This window comes from Cynoglossus semilaevis, chromosome 16, assembly GCF_000523025.1.
Source record: "Cynoglossus semilaevis isolate Cse_v1.0 chromosome 16, Cse_v1.0, whole genome shotgun sequence".
Classification (NCBI taxonomy): Eukaryota; Metazoa; Chordata; class Actinopteri; order Pleuronectiformes; family Cynoglossidae; genus Cynoglossus; species Cynoglossus semilaevis.
The window spans coordinates 608,936-622,040 of NC_024322.1; the positions used below are offsets into that span (position 1 = coordinate 608,936).

General features: G+C 42.4%; 1 protein-coding gene across 1 annotated transcript in view; it reads right to left on the minus strand.

Moving 5' to 3' along the window:
• The window catches only part of LOC103391545 (titin-like), a 180,669-nt gene that overhangs the window by 83,755 nt on the left and 83,809 nt on the right, over positions 1-13,105 (minus strand). Inside the window, 18 exon segments of the mRNA XM_025063701.1 lie at positions 1,529-1,671; positions 2,568-2,694; positions 2,770-2,909; positions 3,446-3,712; positions 4,108-4,374; positions 4,533-4,799; positions 4,922-5,048; positions 5,129-5,268; positions 6,076-6,339; positions 6,559-6,825; positions 6,917-7,183; positions 7,748-7,874; positions 7,959-8,098; positions 8,410-8,679; positions 8,946-9,224; positions 9,798-10,193; positions 10,398-10,448; positions 10,828-12,453. Of these exon segments, the coding sequence (XP_024919469.1) occupies positions 1,529-1,671; positions 2,568-2,694; positions 2,770-2,909; positions 3,446-3,712; positions 4,108-4,374; positions 4,533-4,799; positions 4,922-5,048; positions 5,129-5,268; positions 6,076-6,339; positions 6,559-6,825; positions 6,917-7,183; positions 7,748-7,874; positions 7,959-8,098; positions 8,410-8,679; positions 8,946-9,224; positions 9,798-10,193; positions 10,398-10,448; positions 10,828-12,453 (5,165 nt within the window).

Genomic DNA, 13,105 nt, shown 5'->3' on the forward strand with positions numbered 1-13,105 from the left:
CTAACCACTCGTTGCTAATGACACATTTGCCAATTGTCAGTCATAAAAAAAAAAATGACTGGAGGTAAGAACATACAGCATATATTTGTAGTTTACAAAAACTAGCTGGTTAGTGATACTCCAGAGTCACTAATAGTCCTGAAAAGGTGGTATATACATAAATATGTGTGTGAGTGTGTGTAATGCCCTTTTGCTCTGGCACTCGTTCAGTCACAGTTTTTGTTTTAAAATACTGATTTGCGCATCGTGTTGCCCTGGTGACGGCAAGTCTGCAAACGACGTGCCTCTGACACTTTCTTACACGAGATGAGATCCGAATATGCTAACTGCTAATTGATATAAAATCGATGTAAATAACAGAATAACTTGAGCGAGCAGCGAATGGACCCGATACAATTGTGTTCAGGGGAAAGTTGGGACCGAACTGCAACATGGTTCCCAATGACACACTTGAAAACATACTGTGCGGTTACACCTGGACTGTACAAGTTGTTTTTGTACTTGTACAGAATGTCCTATACTGAACAGTTCGGTGGGTTTTCAAGATGAGGATTCATACATTATTCTCTCAAACATCTTTTGGCAGAGTTCTCACATTCACATCCTACAGTAAAATGATGTTCTCCTGAGAACGAGACAAAAGCCTTCAATTTTCAGCTCACATTCACATCCTACAGTAAAATGATAGTTTTATCATCACAAGTGACAAGTGACAAGTGGTTGCCAGGTTCTTTCTGCAATATATGTGGAAAGCGAGATCACAAGTGACAAGTGGTTGTCAGATTCTTTCTGCAATATATGTGGAAAGCGATATGGAGAGTTTTACTTTGTTCCACTACATATTTGTTTTAATTTATATAATTTTAATCTGTGCCATTAAAAAAAACATAACCTCATTCCCCTAATGAATCAATATTTGAATGAGTGCACAAAATACAGACATTTCTGGAACTCAAGTCACATTATAGTTTCACTGAATTTGCTTTAATCAGGTAAATTAAAACCTGATAACCAGTGATTTAAAGTACATTTTTTTATGGCTGACATACTGTATTTCTTATATGGTACATGGAGTCAACATGTTTCACAACCAGCAGAGGTGGGAATGATGACGCGGTAATGTGGGCAGGAGAGGAGGGGTCAAGTATCTTGGGTCTCAGGTTACATCCTATAATCAAACTAATCCACTGTAAAGACGAGCTTAAGAGAGGATGTAGTTCTGGCACCATGCTGTTAGTTTCTCTAATTCCACAACATCTTAGAGGAGCAGGAGGGAAAAAAAACAAACAAAGACGAGAACCATGAAGGACCTCAAGAAGGTTCCTGGGACCACAGACTGACAAACAGCTTCTCTGGCCACCTGCTGCTCTGCAGCTGTTAAAAATAACCCTTGGGAGAAACGCTGGCAGAGCAGAAAAGCCTGAAAACCTAGGATCGAATGCTCAGCTCTTGCTCCTTAAACCTCCAGCAGCAGTTTAGTAGCTCGGAAGAACCGGTCACAATGGAACGGAAACGGCGCTTAACTTACCTTGTCGCTGGGTTCCTGCTTGGTACCCTCCAGGAACCACTCCACAGTGATGCCTTCATAGGAGAGCTCACACTCGAACGTGGCAGTCTCTCCAACTGTCACTGTCACGTCCTTCAGTGGCTTCGAAAGGCTGATCACCCGGGCTTTAGAGTCAGAGGAAGACATGGTTAGATTCTATTCACAATCCTCTTGAATAGCTCCAGAACCAACATCAATTCAGGAGAGTCCCCTCTCTAACTCCAAGTCCTCATGGTGCGACAGAGCTGACGGCAGGGCGCTGCAAGCCCTCAGAACTGACTGAAAACCTTAGACCCGGGACCTGGCTCTGGGGGCCAGGCTTTTGGTCATATGACCTACTGTCATACAGATATCAACCCACGGACCAGTGAGAAGCAGGGTCACGTCCTGTGTCCTGCCAATCACTGCACACCTACTCTAGAAAAGGCATAGGGCCTTCTAAAATAACTTAAGGTCCTGATTGGCTAAGAGCCCAGCCTGTGTCAGAGCTATCAGTGCGGTGGGGGGGGGGTGGATGATTTAGGAGAGGTGTGAATCTGCTTCTGTCAATCAACTCTCTTCCGTTTTTCCTGGAGAATGTGCACTTACTCAATGCAAATAACTCACAGCAGGACAAGCTTGGAGCAGCCTGGTCCAAGTTACCACAACACCTCCTACTGGAGTGATCACCTGGACCAGCAGCAGGGGTTCTGGTATCAATGTCATACCAAGCTTTGGTCCAGAGAAGCCCAAGCATATTAACATACCAGTCAAAGTATTTATGAGGTACTGCCTGATGTGACTGAGGTTAAAGACAGGATTTACGATCAGCTCTAATGTAATTGAGGATGAACCAATGATGTTCTGATTACGTGCTGATTTTCTCAAATAAGACGTAAAAAAAAAAAACCGCAAGTGGAAAACACATACATTTACCTGCTGTCGTTTGTGTTACAGTTAAAACTAACAGGACATTTTGAGGCTATTTTGCCCTTTAGGTCTGACCTTGTTCTCCAGCAGAGAGCAGTGTGGATTCTCTCACCTTTGACCCTTAGCTGAGCCGTGGCCTTGGCATTGGCGGCAGCAAAGTCAACATTTCCAGTCATGTCTATTTTGCAGTTGTTGAGTATGAGAATGCGTTGAGTTCCTTCCTCCTTGATCTCAACATCCTGAAGACCCAAAACATCAATGTTGCAATTATGTTATCACTGAAAAATGAACTAAACAAACGTCCAAGATCTTACCGCTGAGGGAACGAGTGTTTCCCCTTTGAGTTTCCAGACGGCGTGAATGTCTGGTTCGGAAATTTCCGTCTCAAAGATGGCCGTTTCTGTCTCTGTGACCTCTACGCTGCCGAGCGGCCGTGTCACCTTAATGTCACGCTCTGTGGAGGTTCAAAAAGGTAAAGGTGTGAAGGGGAGGTGTCTTTGTGAAAGCACCATTTCAGGAAATACAGAAAAAATGTACATGTGTTGGTAAAATAAAAAAAAAAATAGCGCACAGCGGTCACTCACAGTCAGAGCGACTTACAGTTTGCAGAAGCAGAAAAACAGACACTGAGTAAACTTTGAGGATAACCCAGACCAGAAATCAATCCTTAATAACCAAAGTAATAATTTCCAGTTCCTTAAAATAGCTTCTTAATTTCATGAACTGTAACTCGTGAAATTCAAGTTGAGAAACGTTTTTTGTTCTGTCTGTTGGTACAAAGGAACAGACCTTACAGTTAGAATCAGTGGCTTCATTCTGGGTCTGGATTATTGTCTGACTTTATCTCAGAATTCTGATAGAACAGAGAAATAGACAGGAATGAGAAAGGAATGGTTGCCTCCTGAGGGCGGGGTAGATGGGCCTCTAGTGATGACAACTGATGATTGTTGCTGACTCTGAACCTCCCGGATCATTCTTGCGGTTCTTTACCTTCGATATTCAGGTCAGCCACGGTCTTGTCTGTGCCACAATCACACGCGTAGACACCAGCACTTCTCCTCTCCACCCTCTTAAAGACGAGCATCCGTCTCCTGCCATCTGACTGCAGTTGAATGTTCTTGGATTGAAAGACCTCAGCGTCATCCTTGAGCCATTTCACCTCGCCGATGGCTTTGCTGAGCTCACAGGACAGCACGACTTCATCCTTCTCCACAGCCGTGTAGTTCTGCAGCTTAGCTGTGAAATAAAGGTCACCCTCTGCAGGGCAACACCCAAAACAGCGACAAAAAAAAACATAAAGACAATGTTCTGCTGTGGGGAAAAACGATCAAATAAAATCTCGAATGTGTCATTTTTAACCTTGGATCGGGGTTGTACATAATGCTTATATTTATCGTCACGTAATATGCTTTAAGTATTTGTCTTGATACGGAAGTCAAAAGTTAGAAAATTCAGTTTGTGAAAAGGAGAGACAACTCCTAAACACATAACACAACATAAAATGAGAACATTACAAAACAGGAAGTGACGATAAGAAACCACTTAAAAAAAATCGAAAACGTGTTTTGACTTGACAGAAAGTATATCTGTAGTATATAAAGTAAATGAAACCAGAAGTTCTGGTTCCCCCTTTTTCGTCCTCTGACACTGACCCAGGACAGTGAGAATGGCCTCTGATGTTTTTCCCATGGCCTCCACCTTGATGGTGGACATGTCGTCCAAGGTGACCTCCTTGATGGCAAGTTTGTGGACCTTTCCGTCGTCCAACATTTGCACCAGTTTGCTCGGGTGTAGACGAACGTCGTTTTTGTACCAGACCACAGGGATTTTTTCGTGAGAGAGTTCAACGCTGAACTCTGCCGTTTCCCGTTCCTTCACTGTCACATCTTTAATCGGTTTGACAAATTTGAGGCGGATACCTTAAATAATAAACAGAAATCATTTGTCTTGATTCTAGGTGTTTACAGAGGGTCGTTTAAACCAATCCGACAACAGAAAACTGTTCTCCTTGAAGGCTTCAAAGTTGATTACAGTCACCTAATTGTGTGAACTACGATCATTTCAATAATAATAATACCTTTAATGATTAACTTTCCATGTGTCCTCTTATCTTCGGCCTCGAACATGTACTTGGCTTCATCTTCATATTTGGCTGATTTTATCAGGAGACTGTGCCTCTTCCCCTCCACTGTGAGCTCAAACTTTTCATCATTTAACAACTCCTGAGCTCCCTTCAGCCAACGGAAGCTTTTAGGCTCCCGAGAAACCTCGAGCTCAAACAGGGCCTCTTCTTCTTCAAACACATGCACGTCGGAAAGAGGTGTAATGAAAGAGACTGGAGGTTCTGTTGGTTCGGACAAGACACAAGTTCAGATCCCGATTCAGGAAAACCCAAATGGTGAACTTAGAGAAAAACGGTTTGCTGAAGAAGATGTGCTTTTTGGCATATATTTATCGAATGCTTACCCCTCACTTTCAGATTAGATGAACACTTAGCGTTTGCAGCGGTGAATGAAACTTCACCAGTCATTGGCACTTGGCAATTGTAAAGAATCAAAGTGTGTTTTGGACCGTCCTCAATGATCTCCACGTCCTATAGGTGTCAAGAAGCATGTCAACGAAAAACTAAGAGCTTAAGTCATACGATTTGAGATAGCAAGCTAGGGGACATACAGCCGACGGACTGAGGACTTCTCCGTTCAGTTTCCATTGTCCATGAATGTCGTCCTCACTCAGCTCCACTTCGAAACGTGCGGTTTCTCCATCAAAGACTTCAACGCCGTACAGCGGTCGTAACACCTTAATTTGACGAGCTGACGTTCAAAGAAAGGGACATGATTTTACAATACACAGATTACACACAAAACATGGAACCACGAATTTACGAGAGACATGTACATAAAACCGTCTCCTTTTTTTGTTCTGCAGTGACGTTTGGCTACTTCGAAGGTAGATATTTTGTTCACTGACACGTAGTACCAGTCTTTCGATTAAAATAAAATATGATTTATTACATTTAATGAATGATTAATCTCGATTAATTCACGGCTACCCTGCATTTAATGCTAATCTAATGCTAGTTCTTTACTAGAATGACTAAAATGACCCAGACTGCCATCGTCTGTTCAATAGGTTGTTTGACAGTGAACATAATCGAGGTTGACCACTGACTTTATGGTTGTCAGGGAAACATCCTATAATTGCTAATTTATTGCTGCCCAATTATCCACGAAAAAAAAACACATCAAACAGATAACGTTTTAACCTAGTTCCAGATGTCCAGAATTAAGATGATTTGATTGGCTAGAACCATTGTCGGAATATATGCATCTAAGTTTCAATTCTAATCACTAATTGCTGAAGGACAAAAAAAAGGAGTTCAAAAAAGATGGTTAAAATACAGAAAGGGAAAATCACAAGACTTCAAACGATCAGCCATGTTGGGCAAAACTCTCTGCACTTGCATTCCCAGGTTAATGATGTTGGTTCATGAAGGTGATGTGATGAGCAAATGAAGTGCTGACTCCGAGGTATGGAGTGAAGAAGCGAGGAAATGAGAGAAGCTTCAAACAAAACGCAAAGAACAAAACAAAACAAAAAAAAAAACCCTTCCTCTTTACCTTCGATGTCCAGTGATGCTGTTGTCTTATCAGTTCCACAGTCACAAACATACTGTCCTTTGTTTTTGCTTGTGACCCTCTTGATTACCAAGCTCCTGCGTTTGTCTTCAGCCTTGATGGTCAACATCTTTGAGGGCTTGATCTCCAATTCATTGAAGTACCACACGACATTAACGTCCTTGTTGAGTTCACACTCCAGAACCACCTGATCTTTCTCGACTGCAGTGTAGTCCTGCAACTTGTTTGTGAAGTAGGCATCACCCTCTGGGATTGGGGGGGGGAGACATTTTGGAGGGGGGGGGGGTTGAATCTCCGTTTAACATCAAACAATGAGATGGAAGTAGTACAGGACAAACAACACGCGTGTGCGTGACACAAAACAAACACAAACATAGGTACATACACATATAGACACTACTACACAGACACACATCACGACACACCGTAAGAAAACATGGACGCTGGGTATCCCCTAGTATTTACCTATCACCATCAGGTTGGCCATTGTTGACATTCCCTTGGCCTCTGCCTTGATCTGGCACGTGTCGTCCAATGTAACATCTTTGATCTCCAACACGTGTTTCTTTCCGTCTTCAAGAGTCAACACGGTTCTGCTCGGGTGAATCTTGACGTCGTTCTTGTACCATGTGACTGGGATGTTTTCGTGAGACAGCTCCAGCTCAAAGCGAGCGGTTTCACCTTCTTTTACCGTTTGGTCCTTTATTGGTGAGATAAATTTGAGCCTGATACCTAGATTTGTGTTAACGAAAGCGAAATCACTCCTGTGTTTTGAAATAGAAGACACAAGAAAACCCAGGGAGCGGTCTGGACCAGAACTTACCTTCCACTGTGAGTCGAGCTGTAGAAGTTTTACCCAAAACCTCGATGGTGTACTCGTCCTCATCTTCGAATTCACAGCAGTTTATGACAAGCATGTGTTTTTTACCATCATCAATGATGTCATACTTCTGGTCAGAAGTGATAATATCAGTTCCTTTGTACCACATGACCTTAGAGACATCCTTTGTGATGGTGCATTCAAACTTAGCCTGCTTCTTTTCAGGCACACAAACATCCTTTAGAGGGACCACAAAGTCCATCTCGATTTCTAGGTCGGAATTACACAAAAGTGCAAGACATTAAGATAACGACAACAAAAAAAAAAACAACAACGGTGACAACAAAGGACAAGAAAAACAGGGACCTAAACAGTTTACATTAGTGGCCAGTTTAACAGTTTGCACTTTGTGATGATTGTTTTGATGAACGCCTCCTTGGATCTGTCACGGAAAGGAACCAGTCCAACTTCTTCTCAGGAATCTTCATTCTTCTGGGTATTTTTTTTCCTGTTTGATGTATCCTGCCGTAGATCATCACTTACAATAGTCTAAGACTGGCCACTATAACATAAAACTTGACCAGAACTCACAAAGAAACAAAAACACTTTGACAAACATAACATGTAGACATAACAACAGTCATGGACATTATCCCACAACTGTTGATTTTGTATCAACAGTCCTTAAGAAAGTCATAAACTGACCTTTTACATGTGTTTAATAAATAAAAAGATCATTTAAATCTTTATTGTCCAGGAGCCCAGGAACATTTCACCCCTGTTTTTGCAACTTGGGGGGGAAACAATACCCCAGTTCCTTGAACCATAGCTTACCTTTGACGTTGAGCATTGCGCTGGTGACAGCGTTCAGAGCTTGGTAGGAGACTTCTCCTGCCTGATCAAGCTGACAGTTCTTCAATATCAGCCTACGCACCGTGCCCTCCATCTGGATCTCACATGTCTAAAGAATATATTACAGATTATTTTCCAATAACAAATTGCCTTGTAAGTAAAGATAAGTGACAAAAAATAAGTACTGCCTTACTGGGGATCTGGTAAGAACCTCTCCTTTCAGCTTCCATTCACCCGGAACATCATCCTCGCTGATCTCAGTCTCGAACGTAGCGTCATCTTTCTCAGTCACCTCCACACTAGCCAGTGGCTTTAGGATCTCAGCCTCACGCTCTGAAAAGAGGTTTTGTAAATACTTCTACATTGCAAACAAGAAGGTCAATCTTAGACAGATTTAGACTACAGGAATATATTTGAGACCAATGAACTAGAAGAGCAACTCGATCTCCAACATCGGATGGTTTGGCCTAGCCTGACAGATTTTTCCGTGCGAGTAAAGAAAAAATCATTTTTAAACACCCTATAGTTTGATGCTTTGGAAAGAAGGTAGCAGATAGTTTTTCCGTGCGAGTAAAGAAAAAAATCATTTTTAAACACCGTATAGTTTGATGCTTTGGAAAGAAGGTAAGTATGTAAAAGGAAACCTCCTAGCGTGAGCTTGGCCATGTAGACTCGCCCCTCCACCTCAATGGCGTATTCTGCGGCATCATCGGGCTGACAGTTCTTGATTGTGAGTGTCAGCTCCTTTCCTTCCTTCTTTATCTCAATCTTGTCCGAAGGCTCCACCTCTGTTTCCCCTTTCAGCCACTTCCAATTTGGCGTTTCTTTGAAGAGCTCGCACTTGAACGTAGCACAGGCCTTTGGTTTCACATGTTGGTCCCTCAGAGGTCTCACGATCCAATCCTTGATGATTTCTGTGTCAAGCAAAACATGACGAAAAATGAAACATTGAAATCATTGAACATTTTAAAGAATGACATTCATTAGGTAGAATTTAGTTGTTGTTCAATAGTTTAACTGCAACTGTAACAAAAGCTATTGACCCATAGAGACAATCGTGAAAGCAATAGTTTAACTGCAAGTGTAACAAAAGCCATTGACCCATAGAGACAATCGTGAAAGCGAGCCAGCGTATGTGTAAATGCTTGCTGACCGTTAGGACAAACGCCTCTTTTCTCACCAATGCATTTGACGTTGGTGCTGGTCTTGACATCCTCCTGATTAGCCACCTCACAGGAATAGACACCGCCATCCTCCTCACTAGAGTTCTGGATGGTGACGGCATGCTGCATTCCGATGATGTTAATCTGTAGCTTGTTGGCCTTCTGCTTCAGGAGCTGACCATTCTTCTTCCACACAACCTCCCGCTCTTTGTTCAGCTCACAGGTCATGTAAATGGGCTGACCCTTCAAAGCCGAAGTCTCCTCCTCCAGCTCCTTGATCCATTTCACTGGCAGCTCTGTCGGGGACAACCGCAAGGGTGTTAGAGATCACACGAAACAGTGAGGAAGGTTTCTCTGGTCTTTAAGACACAAGAATACCATTATCAAGATAGTTTCCATCACAGCCACTAGTGCGAGAACCTACTAAAAAATTAATTTTCTACTATTTTAAATAGGACCCTTACCGGAAGTTATTTTCTGGGAACAAAAGACACAAAAACCTAATTCCATTTTGCATTGTAGGGCAGTAACAGAAAATCGTGCACAAAGATTCTTGTAGGCATGGGAAACTATCACTTTTGAGGTCTTCGGGGCACCTGTACTGGTTTAAAATCAAATTACGGTCCCAATAGTTTCATGGCAATTGTTCGTGTATGTTTTAGAACTAGGCAAATCTAGTTAATGTATGGATCTTGTTCTTTGGCTTTTACATTGCTTATGCATTGATAATTATCTACAGGACACAATAATTAAAATTGTAGACTTGGTAGCATTGACATGGCACCAATATGTCCAATATGTGCCCTCAACTAATAATCCCAATGACAAAAAACAAAAAAAAAACATTTTGTGATAAACTGAAGAAATACCTTCAACGATGAGCTTAGCAGTGCAGGAAATCTCCTTGCCAGCATTTTTGGCAATGCAGGTGTAGTCTCCGGTGTCTGACAGCTGGACATCAATAATGTGGAGTTTGCGATCTTTACCGTCAGAGGTAAACTTGTGTTTAGGACTCTCACGCAGATTACAGTCGTCCTTCATCCAGGAGGTTATGGCGGTGGAAGGGGATACCTCACACTCAAACACAGCAGAGGAACCAATAGACTCAGCCTCCTGCAGCACAATGTTCTGCAGCTTTTTGATGAACTTCAGCGGGACAGCCTTCAGCTTGAACCCTCCAAAGGCCGGTTCCTCAGGAGGAGGTGGACCTTTACCAGGTCTTAAACCACGACCTCGGCCTTCACCCGGAGACGGGGTCTGTTTGGCTGAAAAAACAAACATAACTGGTAAGTATTTGCCCTTCTTTAAAAAAAAAACTGACCCAGTTTAGCTAAATTAAGCTATTTTTTTTTAATGCAACAAGCTCTGCAGCTTAACTGCAGGTCGGAACCCTTGAACCAATTGCTCTCACTTTCACTACCCGTTCAGCCTGAATCCATCAAATAGCACCACTTCTGGTACATACTTACGTTTTAGGCCTCGTCCTCTGCCGGGCGCAGTTTCTTCTGTCGGTTTTCCCTCTGTTTTAAAAATAATGTAAACACATTTATTTATCAGAAAATGGTCACATGACATGTTGTTTTTCATAAATAGGCGAAGAACATAAAGAGGTGACTTATGATCACAGAAAAATCAAGTTATTGTCGTGATTGTTATGGGACAATGAGGAGATGTAAAACTTTGAGCAGGACATGTTGGACCCAACAACCAATTAATGGTAGGACACAGGAGGTACAAGAGTACGACCAAAGACTCGAAAACACAAACACAAAAAGATGGATGACAGAAAATAAGCCTCGGGTTAGAGAAGATGCAGCGTCAAATGTTTTAAATGATGGTGAAGTTGGTGGGAGATGATGATTTTTGATGAAGGCGGAGGTTTGGCCATCACCATCTCACCTCTCCTGGCCACACCCGGCACCTCTAGGGTACCTTCTTGTGGTTCCTCCTCCCAGTCTTCTGAGCCAGCACTGTCTCGTGGAACCAGCTCCCAGCCCCAGGCCTCCTCCTCCTCCTCCTCCTCTTCTCTCAACTCAGATTCTGCACTGAACTCCTCCTCAAACACCTCCTCCTCTGGCTGGGTGGCAATCTTCTTCATCTGCACTGCTCCAGGAGATATTTCCTTTGCTAAGGGAATTTTGTCTGTGTCGGGTTTTTCAGGTTTATCGGTCTTCTCCTCTGGTGACACCTTTTTTAGAACCTTTTTAAGAGTCACAGCTTCTATAGACTCTTTGGGGGAAACTGGTGAAGGACCCTTCTTGAGTTTGTCCAGACTAGGTTTTTTCTTGGGAGCTTCCTCAACTTCCTTGACCTGCTCTGCTCCTGGTGATGGAGTTTTCTTGAGCTCAATTTTCTTAATCTGCTCCAGGGGTTTCAGAGCCACCGGCTGCTTCTCCTCTCCCACTTTGGGAATGACTCCTTTCTTTGGCTCCAGAGGTTTGGGTTTCTCTTCAGCAATTTTAGCAGGAGACACTTTCTTCTCCACAGGAACTACCTTCTCCTCCTTTATCTTCTCTTCAGGAGTCTCGGGGACCCCAGGTTTCTTTGGTTGAATCTTTGGTTCTTTTTCTTTTCTTTCAGGAGTTCTAACACGCTGCAGGTCATCACTTGGTTTCAAGACTTTATCCTCTTTAGGCTTCTGAGCAGTTTCTATTTCCTCTTTGGAAGGTTTGGGGGTGGGTTTCACCTTTACACTTTCAACCTCTGGAGATATTTTCTTGATCTTGGAGGGTGGTTTGACTTTTTCTATCTCCTCTGGAATTTTCTTCTCTCCTGGCTTTAGCTTTTCAGTCTTCTCGACATCTTTTACATCTGATGGTATTTTCTCAGGTTTCGTTGGCTCACCTTTGGGTTCCACCTCTTTAGGAATACGCTCACCTTTCTGGAAAGGCTCAATTACCCTCTTCGGTTTTTCCTTTTCTTCTTTTTCCACCTCCTCTGCCGGTTTCAATTTTTTATCAAATGGTTTCAGTTTCACTACTTCTGGTTCCAAGTCATCCTTAGGTAACCTCTTTACTTTCTTTAAGGCTGAAGGAGGTGGAGTCGGTTCCTCTTCCTTTTGAGCACGGGGAGACTTTTCAAGTGAAATTTTCTCCTCTGGTTTCTTATCTTTGGGGACAGGTTTCTGTCGTGTCCATGCATCCTTGGGGGCTTCACTGAGGTCTACTTTCTCAGGTTCAACAACTTCCGGCTTCTTCAGCAGCTCTGCTTTCTCCAAAGATTTCTTTTTCTCCACTGGTCTCCTGGAGGCAACATGCATTTCCACAGCTTCTTCCTTAGTAACTGTCTCCTCAACGTGCCACACCGTGGTCTTTGTGACCTTTTGAGGTTTCATCTCTTCCTCAACCTCTTTGGACGGAACTGACGGAATCTTCTTAAGTTGTATCAATTCCTGTTCCTGCTTCACCTCCTTGACCACGTGAGTTACCTTTTTCAAGGCAGGAATCTCAAAAGTCCCACCTTCCTCCACTGGAATTTTACCTTTTTTGGGCTGAAGAATTTCTGATGCAGCAGAGAGTCGATGTTACAGAGGGTTACAAAACATTAAAACCTTTGACAAAAACCAAGACTAAAGACAATGTAAAACAACATTTTTTTGTTTTACTTTACTACAAATTCAGACACAACGACAAAGAGAAAACAACTTCTCCAAAACAGACAGCGGTCTACAGCCTCCTGGTGGACTAAAGAAGCTCTCAAGTTAAGAAGTAGTTTAGTCTTTTTGGAAGAGTTAAGTTACAACTACTATTTATTACTTTTGGTGCTGGTTGCAGCGTTCAGCATAAGGAAATGTTTTAAAGTCTTGGTTTTAGTGTTGTTGTTTAGTGTGTGGATTATACTGCATTTGTAAAATGTTGTGAAACAAGTTCACTGAATATGTTGATCGCTATCGTCTAAGGAAGTGCTAGTAAATCGCCAATAAAAAAAAATGGCAGTCTGAGAACTTGTCTTTTCTGTCATCACACATGCAAACAAACATGCCCGCTACTGCTCAAGGCTGATTAACAAAAAGGCAAAATTACGAAGTTCTTCCATTTCATTTCTACACAATAAAGGCTATATAAAAAAGAATGATCAAGTTAAACACTTCCATGTGAAAGAAAACCTCCAGCACTTACTTACTTAAACTAGGAGCTACATTTATGTGCTACCCATTTAGGGACATTATTAAAATTGA